The sequence below is a fragment of the Camelina sativa genome, chromosome 15 (assembly GCF_000633955.1).
Source record: "Camelina sativa cultivar DH55 chromosome 15, Cs, whole genome shotgun sequence".
NCBI lineage: Eukaryota > Viridiplantae > Streptophyta > Magnoliopsida > Brassicales > Brassicaceae > Camelina > Camelina sativa.
The window spans coordinates 19,819,905-19,839,262 of NC_025699.1; the positions used below are offsets into that span (position 1 = coordinate 19,819,905).

A 19,358-nucleotide genomic window follows, 5' to 3' on the forward strand; every position below is an offset into this window, starting at 1 on the left:
CTATATATTGACAATGAGGAGAGTCTCCCACTTTCTTGTGAGCTCGAGGAGAATGCAGAATAGGTAGAACCCAAGTCTATGGACTGCTTCTCTGATGAGCATGAGGATGTAGCAAAGCTGCATCGGTTGTCTTCAAACTCCGAACTAACCGAGAGACGAGGTGTTGGTAACATCCAATCCATGCTTGGCCTATCACTACTCACAATCGATAAATCGGAGTCTGTCACTGAGGCTTGATACGTTCCTTTTCTCAAATATGGATACCTATTCGTTTTATTACCATTTAGTTGTCTACAAACAGATTTATAGGAATGCGATTTTTTAGGGGAACATACTTGATTTCGATCTCGTCCTGTGTACTTTGAACCAATTGATGCCGCCTTCTCTCAGCTTTGGGAATGGAGTTTTTGCTGCTGCTGGCGTTGCTCGACCGACCTGGTAATTGTGGACGTATTGTGCAAAGTGGAGGAGGTGAAGACGTTGCTGACCTAACGGACGATATTTTGCCTCTAGAGATTGAATAAACTGTACAGAAATTGGGTGCTCCTTTCATCACTGAGCTCGTAACATCTACCGCTTTAAACCGTCTATGCTTGGCAACACCAAACACCCACATTTACTCAATATATGACTTTTATATTTGTATTATTAACAAGAGGAGAGGAGGAGTAAGAAATAGAAATCGTCTTACTTTAAAAGAGTCATCTTAGATGCGCCGAGTACTAGAATATCAATCGCATTCTCTCGCACATACTCTATGATTCCTTTAGCAGCATCAACGTCCTCCAATACAACATCTTCACATTTTATCTGTCAAACAATACTCTCAAATCTTTAAATTTTTTGACAAAAACACCTCCCTCTCTCACTTAACTATCTAAACCATAAAATATAAATTAATCTAATATTGATATTAATGTAAATTTGTGTTCAAGTGATAGTTTCGATTAACGATTACGAAAATACATTAAACTAATATATTTAACAGAGGTGCAAAACTCACGTCTTTTCTAGTGCAGAAACATCGGAATGGAAGAAACAATTCTTTAACCTCATCTCCACACTTATTTGGGTGGGTTCCTGCATCAACATGATGATGTTTTTATTCAAGGTATATTTGAAAAATACTCCTTCCATTTTATGTAGATTGTTTTTTTTTTTTCTTCTTCACATACAGTATGTTAAAAACAATTAATATCAACCTTTTCTAGTGAAAATATACTCCACAAATTACAACACATTTCAAAAACTTTTATTAATTCTTCTCCATATTTAAAAATACATCGATTAGATATTCTTTTTACGTTGAATTGATTCAGCGTTTTTTTTTAAAAAAAAGATATGCTTTTTATGAATATGTAGTTGTAATAAAAAAAAAAACAGGGAAAAAACTTAAAAAATCAATCTAAAAAACGGAAGTAGTAGATTATTAGATGACTAAATAATGATGAGCATTAGGGTGGTACCATTATGAGCATGAGTTTGCTTGACTCTAACATGAATAAGAGTAAGAGTCTCTCCTGGTATCAGGAGATTATCAACAGCCCATTTCAATGCAGCCTGACTTCCTTTGTCTCGATCGATCGCAACTGCGACGTTTTCGTCTCTTCGCTCGCCTTCTGCCATCTTCACCATTTCCTAAAACTCTTGCTAACAAACCTTACAGTTTGTTTATAAATGCAACATATTGGGTTTCAAAGCCGTTGGGAATTATATGCCAATATTAGCAAATAGACAAAAGACAAGTTTTGGACTCTCTTTTCTGTTGTGTTCCGTTGTCTTTCATTGTGTCTTTTTTAGTTTTTGTTATATAGAGAAAGCTGTTATTATATAACTACAGTAATATTTTTGCATATAACATGGTCGTAACTTATAACTGAAGTAAAATCACGCACAACTATAGCATTCATATTTTCTATTTTTATCTAGGCTTTAAACAAACATACATTTAAAAAATTTCTTTACACAATTTGTATTCATATTATTCTTCCCAAACCTATCTTCTCTCCTCTTCTCACCAGTTATATTATCGAATCACACCATTTTTCGTGGTATACCATCATTATATATATATATATATAATTATTTCATGATACACCACGAGTTAAATCCTATACATATATATTAATGGGTTAGTGTTAGTCTACAAACCTCAGAATACGTTCAACGTCAAATAAAAAATGTACATTATAAGAAAATATAATTCATTTTTCCCACCGTGTTAGATAGGTGGAGAAAATACAAGTTAGAAAAGTAAAATAATTAAAAAAAAAATAAAAAAATAAAAAATAAACACCAAAGAAACCGGAACTGTGTGACGTTCCACCACAAATCTCTTAAGTAACTTTCTCTAAAACAAAGACTTCGTCAAAGCTAGAAAAGAAAAACAACTTTCTTTTGATAGACCACAAATATTTCTAGTGTTTGTCTATTCTTGGTATGCTTTGATACAAACCTCTCTTCTTCATCACTCTCTCTCTCTCTCTCTCTCTCTCTCTCTCTTTGTTTCTTTCTCTTACGTTCTCTTTCCTTTGCCATTTCATCATCTATCTTAGAGATTATCTTCGTCTTCGTCTTTGTTCATCTCCAAACTCTCCTTCCGTTTTTCCTTAGAGGGGCGCGCATCCCGTGCGCGTTCCTTAAACGGTTATGGAATCCACATCTCTCGTCTTCCTTTCCATTGTATATCTTGTCTTAGTCGTTGTTCATGGCGTATCAGAGACCGAATCTCTCTTGAAATTCAAGAACTCTCTTGTTATTGGGAGAGCAAATGGTTTGAAGAGCTGGGACAGAAGGAACCCCACATGCAAATGGACTGGTGTCTTGTGTGATAGAGGCTTTGTTTGGGGATTACAGCTAGAGAACTTTGAGCTCTCTGGCACTCTAGACATTGAGGCGTTGACGGGTTTGAAGTCTCTGAGGTCTCTCAGCTTCATGAATAACAAACTTGGAGGTCCATTTCCAGAGTTCAAGAAACTTGTTGCTCTCAAATCACTTTACTTGTCAAACAATCAATTCGACGTAAAGATACCTAAAGATGCATTTGATGGGATGGGGTGGTTGAAGAAACTCCATTTGGAGCACAATAAGTTTCGTGGTGAAATTCCAGCGTCCTTGGCCAATAGTCCCAAGCTTTTAGAGCTTAGACTTGACGGGAACCGTTTCACTGGACAAATACCGGAGTTCACACATAAACCACACATGTTAAACCTTTCAAACAATGCATTAGCAGGTCCAATCCCAAAGATTCTCAGTACAATGGATCCAAAATTCTTCGAAGGTTAGGTGCAGTAGGTAGTTTTATTCACTTTCGTTGTCTCTAGACAAACCGCATTTATGACCATTTTAATTAATAGAGAAAACCATGTTTTCTTTTTTTGTTTCCAGGCAACAACGGCTTATGTGAAAAACCTTTGGATACAAACTGTTCTTCTCCTTACAGCTTGTCCCCAGAGCCAAAGGACAACTCCAAGAAAAAATCATCTATGTTTTTGTACATTGTAGCAGCAGTGGTCGCAGCACTGGCTGTAATACTCATAATTATTGGAGTGATCATCTGCCTTAACCGTAGACGAAAGAAGAAACAATCATTATTGACAGCAGAGCCTGGACCATCAAGTCTACAACTGAGAGCTGGAATCCAAGAAAGTGAAAAGGGACAAAGTAGCTACCATTCACAAAACCGGGCTGCAAAGAGGATGATTCATACCACAAAATTGTCGTTTTTGAGAGATGACAAGGGAAAATTTGAGTTGCAAGATTTACTGAAAGCATCGGCAGAGATTCTAGGGAGTGGATGTTTTGGAGCGTCGTATAAGACATTGCTTTCGAACGGATCACTGATGGTAGTGAAGAGGTTTAAACATATGAACAACGCAGGAACTGAGGAGTTCCAAGAACACATGAAGAGGTTGGGGAGGTTAAACCATGAGAATTTGCTCCCAATTGTAGCTTATTACTACAAAAAAGAGGAAAAACTTTTTGTTAGCGATTTTGTTGGAAAGGGAAGCTTGGCTGCTCATCTCCATGGTATTATTTTTGTACTTTTTCCTCTCCTTTACATTCATTCATCAACAAACACTTTCTGTAAATCTTATTATTTGCTTACTCTATCAATGTATATATAAATTTTAGGTCACAAATCGTTAGGGCAACCAAGCTTGGATTGGCCAACAAGATTGAATATTGTGAAAGGTGTAGGACAAGGACTTTTATACCTCCACAAAAACCTACCTAGCCTAATGGCTCCTCATGGTCATCTAAAATCGTCTAATGTTCTTCTCAATGAGAATTTCGAGCCTCTTCTTATGGACTATGGCTTGATCCCAATGATCAACGAAGAGAGCGCACAAGAGCTCATGGTGGCTTACAAATCGCCAGAGTACTTGAAACAAAGCCGTGTGACTAAGAAAACCGATGTGTGGGGGCTCGGAGTACTCATCTTGGAGATTCTTACAGGAAAGATCCCTGAAAGTTTCCCTCAAATCAGTAAAGACAGTGAGGAGGACCTTGCTAGTTGGGTGAAGTCGAGTTTCCGAGGAGAGTGGACACCAGAATTGTTTGATCAAGATATGGGGAAGACCAATAATTGTGAAGCTGAGATACTAAAACTCTTGAGAATTGGACTGAGTTGTTGCGAAGTAGATGTGGAGAAAAGGTTAGATATAAGAGAGGCTGTTGAGAAGATGGAAGATTTGATCAAGGAGAGAGAACAAGGAGATGATGACTTCTACTCAACATATGCGAGTGAAGCTGATGGGGGTTCGTCGAGGGGAGTGTCAAGTGAGGCAATTAACTTATCATGAAACGAGACAAGCCAACAAATTTCATGATAAAATTTTTGAATATGTGTGAGACCAAAATTTGTGTCTCAAACTGCTGCAACTTTCTTCGTTAATTGATGTCGACTACACACCTCAACCTACGGAAACCCCTTAAAGTAGAAAAAAAATTGGTTTTGTGCGTTGACTTGTGATGTTCTTGTTATCTGCAAGAAAATAATGTAGAAGTAAACATCTCTCTTTTTATTACAAAAGAGCAAAGAGAAAACCTTAATTAAAAACCTGAAAAATTAATATATACTACACACTATCTTGTCCTACATGGGTTCTGTCAATTGGCATGTATGGTTCTCTCAAAAAGTATGTCAAGATGGATATTACACAATAGATCATTCTTTACAAGATTACATACATCTACATCAATTTTTCAAAACAGAAAATATTGTTAACCAACGATTGTCAAAAAAAAAATAATGTTAACCAATATTTTAGTTTAGTTTAGTCAAATTTAAGTTTAAGAAAATGTTAGATTCCAAATTTTGTGTTGATATACCAAGCGGTTTTGGTTACACTTGTTTCCATCAAATGCATATTTAGGTATCTTTTACATCGAATTGATTGTTTGACAAGTAAAGTGATTTGAGAGAAAAAAAAAAAAAAAGGTAGGGATTATCCACACAGAATGATGTCTAGTCTGATATTATGTACAATGGTTAAAAAAATTTAACACTCTCTTTTTTACCTTGTAAGTTTAAACACTCGAGATCATTTCTCTTTTTTTTTTTTTTTCTTTTTTTTTGTTAAAGGTATTCAATTTATAAAAATATATGCCCAATGCGCTATTTCCGGAATAGGCCCATACAAAATCCCTAAGGTTCCAACTCATATACATTAAACCGAACTAAACCGTTGGAAAACAAAACCGGCCGGGTTCACAAACCAAATTAAACCGTGGTCATTGAAACCCTAATATGCAAATATTTGCGGATGCTCAACCGGAACAGAACATCCGGTGAGCCTGGACGCCGTTAGCCGAACAGAGATGGATATCCAAGATCCGTTGCCATCCCGTCACCGTAGAACCGTTTTGAGAAGGAGGAAGAGAACCGATCTATCCTTTGTCGAGGAGGGTTCTTGCTCTGTCGTGAGAGAGAGAGAGAGAGGCAGTAGGGGGTAGATAAAAAGACCTTCGACGGTGGCTTAGATTCGCCGGATCGGAGACTACCTCCCCTATCGTAACTGATCCCGTGAAACTTCCAGAATCTACAGTCTCCAAATCTAACTACCTTTTTCTCTCGTTCCTCGCCGTGAATCTCTCTCTTCCACTCCGCGTAGCTACACCTCCGGTAGAGCTTTTACCATAAGTGTCTCGCAGATTCTTCTCCTCTCCATTGTCCCCTTGATTTCGTCCAATAGCTTTGCCGGGAAAATGCAAGTCACGAATGAAGAACCATGAGCCGAAGGGTCCTTATCGTCACCGGAATTGACAGAGGACCCAACGTCGGTGCACGAGATTGTGATCAGAAGGGGAAGAGTTTAAGAGAGAAATCGCCGCGAGTGAGATCCACGCGCGTGATTCTCTCTAAATGAGATCATTTGTCTTTCACATGATCATTCAACACTTGTTCCTTTTATATCATGTACAATAGTTTTGTTTGATAAAATTTAATACCTTATACCACCATATTTCGATATTCTTTATTTTCTTTTATGATTTATGATTACATATTTAATAGCAATAAACTAAAACTAAATTGAAGTAATTTAGAATTAAATAATTGTTTATATAATTATATTTTCTATAGTACTTATAATTGAAATAGGAATTTTTTTTTTACAAGTAAAAAGAAAAAGTTTAAACACACAAAAAGAATTGATCCAAGGATAATAAAAAAATTGTAGTAAAAAATGATGTTGTTTTCTATGTCCAAATGAAACAAGACTAATCTCTATTTATAGTTTTTTTAAAAATGATAAATTTTATATTTATTTTTTGTTTTATAAAAATAGATTAACATACAATAATTGAGAACGAATAATTAGGATGAGATAAAAATTTACAATGAAAATAAAGTAAGTCTTTTCACACACAGAAAAAAAAAAACAACTCCTACTCAAGTGTACAACACATTCACCATCTTTTCCTCTCATAACTTGGCAATGCAAGTCCTATTCTTTTGTTGAATCTTTTCAATTCAGTTTAATCCACAAGTGTGTTTCTAAAAAAATCAATAGCTTCGTTGCATCGATTAAAAATGAAATTTTTATTCATCACTCTCATGGTATGGTATGGTCTAACACTTTCTTTAATATTGAGGTTAACAAAAAAAAACAGAAAATTATAATATTATAAACTAAAAAAAAAATATTATTCTCGAGCAACAGCACAGGTTGAGGTTATCATTCAAGATATGTATTGTACGACTATGAATAATAAAACAAGAATAATTCATAATATTTGTTTCCACAACAAAGATATATTAGTCTATAAAACAAAGAAAAGAATTAATTATTTAAATTACTAAATACAAAATTAGCATCACATTTTACAATAGAAAAACTAAACAGATGATGTCTTATATAATTTTAAAATTTTGTATTCGATAAAATACACTGTACTAACTTTTGATGAAGCACAAGAATAAAAAAAAAAAAAGATTGAAATAACGTGGAAGAAAAAACAATTGGGCCTCGCTGATCAAACGTAACTGGGCCCAAGAGGGAAAAAATAAAAATGAACAACTAAAGCCGCAGGTGGAGAAAATTAATCGTCTTCTTCAATTGGAATCGTATGATTTGATTGATTCTCTCTCTCTCTCTCCCCTCACAGAACAGAACTACTTTGTAATGGCGTCGTTGCTCCTCTCTCAGTCCTCTCTCTTATCTCTTCAACCACCATTATCGTCGTCTTCTTCGCATATGGAAAAAGGAGTTGTTGTCGCTGCTTATCCTTGCCTAATTCGAAATTCAATTTCGCCGTCTCTCTCTTCTTCCTCCTCCGTTGGTAAATCCAATTCGATTCATCAGGTGGTCGTAACCCGAGAACGAGGAAAGAATAGTCAAATCATCAAAGCTTTGGTATGCAATTTTTAATATTTGTCGCTTACAATGGTGATTGTATTGAATCTCTCTATTAAGGTCGAACCCTTAACCTGATTTAGAACAGTGAAGAAAGAGAGTGAGAAGAGAGTAATGCGCCTATTACGGCGGAGAGTTAAAGAGAGAGAAGATAGAAATGTGATTTAATTATTAATCTCATAAGGATAACCTAACTAAGGCTTCTGTATTTATTACAAATCCCTTACTAAGGCTACTGATAAAACGACACAGCTTTGGTTAAATAATACCAAGCTCTTTTATTTGAATAATAACCTTCTACTGGATTCTAAATGTTTGACCTCTCTAGCCACTTTTGACCTTTTCCATTTGTCTTGCTCTTCTTCCTTTTGTCCTCAATTTCCTCTTCACGAAAGCTACTGGGACTCTTAGTCTATCAATACTCCCCCGCAGAAGACTGATCTTGTCCTCAAGATCAAAATCAGGGAACTGCTCCATTAAGGTTGTGAGTGATTCCCAAGTAGCTTCTATGACTGGCAACCCTTTCCATTGTACCAAGACCTCTGTTTCTGTACCTTGAGCTGACCTGCGAATGTCTAACAACATAACTGGTTCTGTAGCCCACTCGAGGTCAGGTGTTAAGATTGGTGGCAACACTTGAGCTTGATACGGAGCTGGGACTGCCAACTTCAGTTGAGAGACATGAAAGACCGGGTGGATGTTGCTGTGAGCAGGTAGATCCAGCTTATAAGCAACTCGCCCAATTTTCTGTATTATCTTGTAAGGACCAAAGAATCTCTGGGACAACTTCTCGTTTCTCCTTTGTACCAGAGAACTCTGTCCGTAAGGCCTTAGCTTCAGATAGACCCAGTCACCCACTGCCAACTCGACTGACCTGCGATGCTTATTTGCTTCTTTCTGCATATGGATCTGAGCCAGTTCCATGTTCTCTCGCAACTCCACCAGAAGACTGTCACGATCCTTCAACAACTCTTCCACATTTGCATTCGGAGTTGGGGTGTCACTATAACTAATGAGCTTTGGTGGTTCACGACCGTAAACTGCAAAGAAGGGTGTGTTCTGAATAGAAGAGTGGTAAGAGGTATTGTACCAGAATTCTGCCCACGGTAGCCACTGAGCCTAACCTGAAGGTCGCCTACTTGTGAAACAACGCAGGTATGTCTCTAGACATCGATTGACTACTTCAGTCTGGCCATCCGACTGAGGGTGGTACGCAGTGCTGTGGTTCAGAGAAGCTCCCTGCAGTTTGAACAATTCGGACCAGAAACTGTTGGGGACCTCTCAGGAAAACCGTGCAGTTTAACCACATCTCGTATAAAGGCCTTTGCTACTGTCTTCGCAGTAAATGGATGCTTTAAAGCAATGAAGTGTCCATATTTGCTTAAGCGGTCCACTACCACCAATATTGAGTTAAACCCTTTTGATTTTGGCAAACCTTCCACAAAGTCAAGGCTCACGTCTGTCCAAACTTGTGTAGGCACTGGTAGAGGTGAGAGTAAGCCTGCAGGCGACAAGGTCGAGTACTTGTTTTCTTGGCAAATCTGACATTTTCGAATATAGTTCACTACATCCTTCCTCATACCCCTCCAATGAACTTCCTGAGTGAGTCGCTTGAATGTTTTTAAAGCTCCCTCGTGTCCCCCTATCGAACTCGCATGGAACTGCTCTAACAATTTTGGAATGAAGGGAGATCCCGGTGGAATGACCAGACAACCATTCTTGTACAACATTCCTCTCTCGAGACTGTAACCTGGATGATCAAGTGATTTGTTTTCCAGTGCTGTGAATATGGCTCCCAGTTCCTGGTCTTGTTTAACTTCTTTCAACAGTTCTTCCTTGTCCAAGGTTAACAGAGAGTTCAGGGTTAGCTGTTGCAGTTTCTCCAATACTGGAATCCTCGACAAGGCATCTGCGACTTTGTTTTCCACACCTGGCTTGTATTCTATGCGGTAGTTGAGCCCAATGAGTTTGGCTGCCCATCTTTGTTGAACAGAGGAAACTGCTTTCTGTTCAAGCAGATGCTTGAGGCTCCGCTGATCTGTCTTGATCACAAACTCTGGTCCCGTCAAATAATGTTTCCATTTACTGACTGCTATCACGATTGCTAACAGCTCCCGCTCATACACAGATTTTACTCTCCCTCTTGACGAGAATGCTTGGCTGAGGAAAGAGATAGGTCTCCTATTTTGTGAGAGTACGGCACCAATTCCAATACCCGAAGCATCTGTTTCGATTGTGAACTCTTGACTGAAATCCGGAAGAGCCTAGAACAGGTAAACTGGTGACCGCCTGTTTTAAGCTATGGAAAGCCCTTGTTGCCTCTTCAGACCACTCAAAACCTCCCTTCTTGAGTAGTTCAGTTAAAGGGCGTGCCATTAGTCCATAGTTTCTGAGGAAACGACGGTAGTAGCCTGTCAACCCCAAAAATCCCCTCAACTCCGTGATGTTCTTGGGAGTGGGCCAATTCAGCATTGCCTCCACTTTGTCAGGATCCGCAGCTACTCCTTCGGCTGAGATCTTGTGACCCAGATAAGAGACCTCTGCATTCCCAAACGAGCACTTCTTGGAATTAGCATAAAACTTATTCTGCTGCATCAAGTTAAGGACGACCTTGAGATGTTGCAGATGCTCTTGAAGACTGGCGCTATACACGAGGATGTCATCGAAAAATACTAAAACAAACCGTCATAGATAGGGCCTGAAGAGATCATTCATTATGCTTTGGAATGTAGAAGGGGCATTTGTCAAACCAAAAGGCATGACTAAGAACTCATAATGCCCTTGGTGGGTTTTGAAGGCTGTTTTCTCCACATCAGTGCTTCTCATTCGGATTTGATGGTATCCGGACTTAAGGTCGAGTTTAGAAAACACCTTCGCTCCTTGCAACTCGTCTAGAAGCTCCTCTATCACCGGAATGGGGTATCTATCCGGTATAGTTGCTTTGTTTAGTGCTCGGTAATCGACACAAAAACGCCATCCCCCGTCCTTCTTCTTCACCAACAGAACCGAACTAGAATAAGGACTAACGCTTGGCCTGATCACTTGAGCGTCGAGCATTTCCTGCACCAATTTTTCAATTTCATTCTTTTGAACAAATGAATAGCGATAAGGTCGCAGGTTGATTGGGGAGGTTCCGGTTTGTAAGTTGATAGCATGCTCTCTGTTTCGCGGTGGAGGCAAGGTAAGTGGCATCTTGAAGACCGACTGGTACTCCTTAATCAACTTCTGAACTGCTGCAACTTCAGGGATCTTCTTGTCCAATGGCTTCTTTCCATCGAACAGAGTGGTGAGCTCTAGTAAATACGCTTCTCCTTCATGATGTATAACCCTCTCCATGGAACGTAATGATATTGGTTCCTTGCTGAGAGCTGGATCACCCACAATTGTCACCCAACGAGGACCTATCTTCCAGCTTAAGGTTTTGTTGAGCCAGTTAATCTTAGTATCTCCCAATGTAGCTAACCAGGAATATCCCAGCATTACATCCGTACTCCCGAGCTCTATCACCAGCAACTCTTCCATGATCTCTACACCTTGTATGCCCAACAGTGTACCTGATACACGACCTTTTCCTTTCAGTATCCTGCCACCACCCACTCGAACTCCTAAGGGCCTTGTAGTTGATATGGTTAACCCCAACTCTTGTACCAAACCATAATCTACAAAACTTCTTGTCGCGCCAGAGTCTATCAGGACTACCACATCCTTATCCACAAGCTTACCCATCATGCGCATAGACTTCTCATCAGTGAGTCCTGAAAGGGAGCTAAGGGACAAAACCTCATACTCCTGTAGTTCCTCAGCCTCATCCTCCAACACTTCTTGTTGCTGCTGAACTTCAACCGCATCACAGTATTGTTCCTCCTCCTCAGCCACTTCCAAACATTTTAGCTTCTGCTGAGTTTTACAACGATGACCAGGAAACCATCTGTCACCACAATACCTACATGGATTGGTATTTCGACCTTCTTGACCCCCTTGGTTTTTCCTGAACTCCTTATTGTTCTACATAGGGCGCTTGCCTTGGGAATGATCCACTGGTCGAGAAGAGCTCGCTACCTGACCATGTGTAGGTGAGTAAAATGATCTCACTGTCTGTCTTGGTTGCAGACTAGTGTTTTCACTCTCCTGGTACTCAATCAGCTTCGCCGTATCAACAATCTCCGCTAAATCAAATGGTCTGCAACGAACCACTTGGTCCCTAATACTCTTCCTCAAACCCCATAGAAAAGCAGACTCCAAAACATCATCAGAGACGTGAGGCAACTCCACTGCTAACTCCTCGAACTGCTCACGATACTCCTCGACACTTCCTCTTTGGTGAATACTCATCAATTGATCCAAAACCGACAACCCTCTGCTTGGTTTGAATCAAACCTTGAACTTCTCCATAAAATCTTTCCAACTACCAATTCGTTGTCTACCATAAGCCATTCTCCACCAAGTAACAGATGACCCAGTAAGACACGAGATTGCCAGATCTATCTTAGCATATTCCGGTGTTCCTCTACTCGCAAAACATTTCTCTAACCGAAAAAGCCAATCTTCAGGACTCTTACCTTCGAACATAGGTAGCTCCATGAGACGGTTAGGGTATTCCGGCGCACAACCTTGAGGAACAGCTTGCTGCTCTGGTGGGTGGAGCCGAGAATCTCAAAGTCGACGGCTTGAGGTGAGATTCTTGTTCCGGGTTTGGTAGAATCCCCACTGTCGGTTGACTAGTCGACCCATTCATCGGCGTCGTAACCAGCTGAGTCTGAACCGCCGGTGGTGGGCTGTTAAACCCTGGAGGAACAGACGACTCAGTGATAACCCCAAGCGTTTGGTTGCGAAGGATCTTGTGGAGCATATCCTTGATGAACTCGAGGTCAGCATCGTGTTTGTTGACTCGTTGTTCAAGCGAAGGAGACGGTGGTGAGGTTTGGGAGGATAACTCGAGCTCGCTAGTTTCGATTGAAATGTTTTTCCCGGTATCCTTCTGTTGAGGAGCCATGGAAACTCTCAACGAAAGCACCACTTGTTAAGGTCGAACCCTTAACCTGATTTAGAACAGTGAAGAAAGAGAGTGAGAAGAGAGTAATGCACCTATTACGGCGGAGAGTTAAGAGAGAGAAGATAGAATTGTGATTTGATTATTAATCTCATAAGGATAACCTAACTAAGGCTCCTGTATTTATTACAAATCCCTTACTAGGGCTACTGATAAAACGACACAGCTTTGGTTAAACAACAATACCAAGCTCTTTTATTTGAATAATAACTTTCTACTGGATTCCAAATGTTTGACCTCTCTAGCCACTTTTGACCTTCTCCATTTGTGTTGCTCTTCTCCCTTTTGTCCTCAATTTCCTCTTCATGAAAGCTACTGGGACTCTTAGTCTATCACTCTCTATTAACTTTTATAGCTAATTTGCAGGAGAAACATGGGATATCATCTTTAGAGCTTCCCTTGATTCAACAAAACATGTGCCAGGACCTGATTTCAATCGGCTTGCCTCTGTATTAACTGGTGAATTTTTCTGATATATAAGCACTTTGACTTGGTGACTTCTTTGCTCTAAAAATTGGCTGTTTGTTTAGAACTAGTAGTAGGATTGTTATAACTATTAGGCAAAGGCTCCGGAATTTTATTGTATAACAGAGCAGGTTATGTATGGTATTCTGATATGTAGTCCTCCCGTCTTATTTTGTTGCTAGATAAGAGCTTTGACTGGATCATCATTACATCTCCAGAAGCAGGTTCTGTTTTTCTCGAGGCCTGGCTCTGGTTTTTTTTTGTTTTTACCTTATTCCCTCTCTTTTTGTCAAATTTTGAACTGTCTGAATATATGGAATTTGTTACGCTCCTCTCCTTTACTTGTCATTTTGGTTGTTATTGATAGGCAATATGACTAGTCTAGGTTTTATTTAGGTATTCAAATATATGTGTAGCCTTCATACATATTCTTGTCACAACTCTGTGAATAACCAGGTGTACATAAGAATTTATGAACATTTTGTTATTATCTTTATAAGTTTGAACACCTTTCCTCATTACCTTCCTTCCCTCGAGCTAAACCTCATTGGTCTCAATTCCTCAGGGCAGCTAGCTCCCCAAAAGTGCAAATAGGTGTAGTAGGAGTTGGAACAGCCAGGGTTTTTGAAGAGGCAATGCAATCGGCACAAGGATTGCTTCATGTTGCCTTTACACCATCAATAGGTTCCATAACTTTCTATTTAGCCTCAGTTTCTATAAAATCCATTAAGTCTTTGTATCTACAATTTGTGCATCTTCAAGCATTTTATAGTGTAGGAATTTACATTATCATTGGTGTTTGTGCTTGTGTGTGACCGTGGATGATGTGACCTATAACCCTTGTCATAGTTTGTTTCCATGAATCAGAGAGCATCAAAGATCATATTTAGGTTTATGAGATGATGAATTACTAACGATCCAAGCTGCATTTGTTCTTCGTGACATTCTCTCATCAATGTTTGTTTATGTTTTTTTTTTTTTATGTGTTTGCATTCATCAAGCCAATATAAATATATGGAATGGATGAGTGGTCGTACATACAATGTTACAGTCTTGGCTGGTTCATTCTCTTTTTTTTTTTCCATTATTTCAGCAACTGGTAAAGTCTTGGCTTCGGAGCTTCCAGAGAAAGTTGGCAAAAGGTCCTCTGTCTTATACCCGGCTTCTCTAAAAGCTGGCACTGATATTGGTGTGTGTTGTTAGGTTTTCTCAATTCAGTTGAGCTTATTATGTTGAACGCATAAAAGAAAAATTATTAGGACTGAATATTAAAAATAGATTAGATAATTCATAATTTCATATCCTGTACAAATTTTTAGACAGTTGGATAACACCATGTTAGTTATTACATTAAAATAGAGATATTTACCAAATTATAAAATCTTTGTTGGAGATGCAGTAAAACTGTTAGAGCAGGAGAGAATAGATTTGGAAATTACAATTCTTGACTTTGGCTTACATGCCCTAAGTGATAGTTTTCCAAAATTTGAAAAGCATTGTAACATTTGCACTGTCCTTTTCCCTATGGATGTGTGGATTAATCCTTGGCACATGGACAACTGACTAAATCTATGTAAAATTAGCTTATATTTATGATTTTTGAGGTTTTGAAGTCCATGACTGACCATCTAACTCTGCTTGGTTTTCTACATGTGAATCTTAGAGAATGGGTTGTCCAAACGTAGGTTTGAAGTTGCCAGGCTGAATACATACACGACAGTAAGCCGTCTTTACACTTACTAGACAAGTCCTAGAAAATGTAATTTTCTTTATTTTTGTATGGGCTCTCACGTTTTGGTCCTTGGTATGTGCGTATTTGAAGATACTGTAATGGTCAGTTTCGTTGTTTACTATTGCTACTTTGCTAGGTTCCTGTGCAGAGTGTTGATACGGTGCTCCTGCAACAAGCACTGTCTGCTCCAGTTCTTTCTGTAGCTTCACCTTCGGCAGTTGGGTAGGCGCCATCATCTGTCCGTTTTTATATCATCTTGGTGCAGCAAATTTTAGGGGAATGCTGATACCAGTCTTTCATATAAATATATCTTCTAATATGGGTTTCGACAGGGCCTGGCTGAATCTGATACAAAACGAGGAGCAATGGAGCAATTGTGTTGCCTGCATTGGAGAGACAACTGCATCAGCTGCAAGACGACGAGGATTGAAAAACGTGTACTACCCAGAGAAACCAGGACTTGAAGGGTAAATATTGATCTTTTGATATGGTGAAATATGTCAACTAGGCTCTGAACTGAGTCCTCTTAATTTTCACATAACCGACGAATGGGTTTGAGTGTGTGTGGCAGGTGGGTCGAGAGCATCATGGAAGCTCTAGTTTGTTGCAGGATAAACCGGTTAAGAACCTGGTTTAGACTATCTAATTTCTGGTTTAGTTAATTATTATCTCTGGTTTACTTATTTCATCTTTCTCGTTTCTATATGTACGGCATTAGCCGCAATTGGCAAACTTAATCAATGAAAAACAACAATCTTCTTAATCTCTATTATCTCTATATCATCATCATCATCTTCCACCATTGAATCTCTGCTCTTCGGGTCGATCCTTCTCCCTTAGTGATCATCCCTAGGCTTTGATTTACCCTTATCTTGTTCTCACGGTGAGAACTGATTTGGGATATACTTTTACTGTTTCATTGGTATCAGAGCATTCTAGCTCTTCGGACCAAAATCCATGGCGGACGAAGAACAACCTCTGATGGGAATGCAGAAGAATCTGCAAGAGAGGAAATACACAAGAAAGCCCCATCGTCTGAAGTACTCATGTGAAGAAATTTATGAGAGGATGGACAACGGGTTGTGCATATTTTGTGATGAACTAGATACTCCTGGTCATCATAATTTGAAGCACAAGGGCATACAGATTTTCATGGTAGAGTCTGATGCAGAAGAGGAGGCTCATCAAGTTCATGAAACTCTGACGACTCCATCCCCAATCGAAGAAAACGTGAATTCAAACCAAATGTGTGATGAAAAGGAGTCGGCGTCTGTTGATTTAGAGCAAGTAGAGGGTCGGGCCAAAACTGTAGCAAAAGAAAAGTTGAATTTACCTCTTGGGCAAAACATCGAACAGTTGGTGGGCAAGCACTCTGAAACGGTTTCTACCGAGTCTTCACCAGATGAATATCAGAAGGATTCAACATTGACCAAATCATCAAATAAAGATGATCTCTGGTTCTCACAAAAGGAAGATCGTGTATGGGAGCCTGGTGGTTTACCATCTAAATTTGATCATTGGGATTGGCCTGAGAGAGAATTGAAGACGTACGGCGAATCACATCAAGTTGTGGTGTTTCTACCTTCACATATGCAAGTGGCGAATTGTGATCTAGATGAGTTCAAAACCTTTGACAGAAAGATGAGTAACAAGACTCCTTATCTCAAAGACAAACAAGAGGATGAACGTGAGCAAAAAGAGGTAACAAAACTCATTTCATCTTGGAATAGTTGGATTTGGGAACCTGGGGGAGTATTGATTGAACTTGATAAGTGGAAAGAGTTGGAATCATTTTTGTGGATTGTTTATGGTAAGAATCTAGAGGCAGATCAAAAGATGCAGTCAAGGCTGGTTTATGATGTTAAGAAGGATACGGAATTTGGTCTTAGTTCGATAGCTTTGAATCTCCATATCTGTTGTTGCATTGGAGAAATGATTAGGTGGTCAAATTGTCTTTGTGGTGTGGTGGTTAAACGGAAACATTGGTTAGTAAATTATTTGCTTAATCTTAAGAATATAGAATTGGATAGGCAAAGAGAGGCTGTTTTTGATGCAGAAAATAAGAAGCTAAGAAACATTGAAGCTGATTCTGAGATGACAAGGTCCCTGGATCTCAGTTATGGAATTGCTTTGTTAGAGATCAAGCCTCAGTCCTTGTTTGCATCTAATGAGATATACTTGCCGTGGAACCTTCATGAGGGAAGAAAGAACAACAATGAATGTCACTTTGATGATTTAACATTTTTCAGGAATCTTTATGAAGCCATGATTGCAGAAAATATATGGCTGTATTTGAAGATTGAATTGATGATCATCTGTGGATCACTTACACGACCACCAGAATCAAACGGTATATTCAGAGGCTTATATGTTCTTCAAAATAAGACTGAGAGTGTACAAGTAGTTTCAGAACTTACAACGTTGGTTTTGGTGAGTTTTCAGTCTAGCAAAAAGAATAGGTTAGTTGGATTATTTTCTGAGACTGTAAGGGTTGTTCCACTGGCGTTTCTTTTAGAAGGTGGTGTTGAAGAGGGTTCCTTGGTTTGCTCAGGAAAGAGATGGTCCTTCATTTTGGTTTCTATTTTCTGGGCTATTGGTCAAGTGGTGATTTTTGGGAGAGAATCCTTTCTAGCACTTAAGAACAAGAGGGAAATTGAGAACAGGATTGTTGACATGACAAAGGTGAAACAAAATTCTGAAGCCAGTCAAGACTGCTCTCTTTTGTTGCTCTTAAAAAGAGTTAAAGCCATTTTTGAATCTATGGTGTATGTCATTCGCAATGGCCAATTTAGCAATAGTCTCCTCAAATGTGTTTCTTCAACAGCTCAAAGGATACTCAAAGATCTGTATATGCTTTGCGTTGAATTGGTTAGCTCCCGCTGTCACAACGAAGGAAAGATTGGTGAACTAGAAGCATTAGTTGTGACCATGTGTAAACAGAGGTACGTCTATGGTTCTCTTCTAAGACCGCCTGATACTCATTATGAAGCTGGATTTTACAATGATTTTGCGCAGTTCAGTAATGATCTTCAAAGTCAGAAGATGCAGGCCAGATATGATAACCATACCAAACAGATGGATATGAAAGAAGCTTTAATGCAGGCCATGTATGTTGCTAATTCTCTTGCTGGATTTTGTGCTTATGAAGTGTTTCATTTTCAAAGGCCACCCGAGCTGAATAATCTTCATGGAAGTCTGGATTTCATCGCTAAGGTTCTTGTTCAATGGAAGACCATCCTCCTGATCAGTTTAGGCTGCTTCCAATGAAGACAGGAAGTCAATCTCTCATCCTTGAGGATAAGGATGTTGTCGACGAGGGAGTATTGTTATAGGATAAATCGGTTAAGAACCTGGTTTAGACTATCTAATTTCTGGTTTAGTTAATTATGATCTCTGGTTTACTTATTTCATCTTTCTCGTTTCTATATGTACGGCATTAGCCGCAATTGGCAAACTTAATCAATGAAAAACAACAATCTTCTTAATCTCTATTATCTCTATATCATCATCATCATCTTCCACCATTGAATCTCTGCTCTTCGGGTCGATCCTTCTCCCTTAGTGATCATCCCTAGGCTTTGATTTACCCCTATCTTGTTCTCACGGTGAGAACTGATTTGGGATATACTTTTACTGTTTCATAGTTGCTCACAAAGAATTACACAGATTCAAGTAACTTTAGCTGCAAATCACACTTGTTCCACCCTATCATAGTGTAGGACTTTGAATTAGGACAATGTTTGTAATTTAGAAGACAGGGTAAAAGGTGGTGTTATAATATCCTCAAGCCCTTTTAGGTAGCTTTTGTAGGACAAACCGACAAAGTATGTAATTACTGTTTGAATACTAACATCAAAAGCCATCTAAAAACATGCAATTAATTTCAATTTCTCATTGCTGCAACTAGTGATAAAAAATTTACTGTTGGTTGTAGTATTGAAATTATTCAAACAATAAATTTCATGTTTTTTTTTAAGAATATTTTTATATATCCAGTTGAAAGTTAATTGAATTATTGTTAGAATACTACTTACTAGTGCTTTAGTAATTTTTATTGCGGAATTGATATCAGTTTGCATAATCCGTTTATCGTGTATACTATCATATTTTGTCGCATGCTAATAAAACAGTTGGTATATTTTATTTGATTTTGCTGAAGTAAAATTTCCGTAAAACGGATTGGTATAACTTTTTATTTTATTTACGAAGGTAAATATTTCATTGAAATTGGAAACGGTATAAGTTCACAATC

At 38.7% G+C, this 19,358-nt stretch overlaps 2 protein-coding genes and 1 pseudogene across 3 annotated transcripts in view; 2 read left to right on the forward strand and 1 right to left on the reverse strand.

The window, feature by feature from the left end:
- Positions 1–1,635, reverse strand: part of LOC104747233 (U-box domain-containing protein 35-like) — a 3,686-nt gene extending 2,051 nt beyond the window's left edge. The window contains exons 1-5 of one of the 2 annotated variants that reach the window (XM_010468833.1): positions 1,467–1,635; positions 1,004–1,080; positions 692–810; positions 336–587; positions 17–264 (exon numbers count right to left, since the gene is read on the reverse strand). In XM_010468833.1, the coding sequence (XP_010467135.1) occupies positions 17–264; positions 336–587; positions 692–810; positions 1,004–1,080; positions 1,467–1,635 (865 nt within the window). Of the gene's footprint in view, positions 265–335; positions 588–691; positions 811–1,003; positions 1,081–1,466 lie in introns of both variants that reach the window. The other variant, XM_019237005.1, reaches the window with a different exon arrangement.
- LOC104747234 (pollen receptor-like kinase 2) lies at positions 2,491–5,100 on the forward strand. Its single transcript, XM_010468834.1, has 3 exons — positions 2,491–3,280; positions 3,388–4,029; positions 4,135–5,100. The coding sequence occupies exons 1-3, from the start codon at positions 2,650–2,652 to the stop codon at positions 4,803–4,805; spliced, it is 1,944 nt and encodes a 647-aa protein (XP_010467136.1). The 5' UTR covers positions 2,491–2,649; the 3' UTR covers positions 4,806–5,100.
- Positions 7,531–15,871, forward strand: LOC104747236 (annotated as a pseudogene).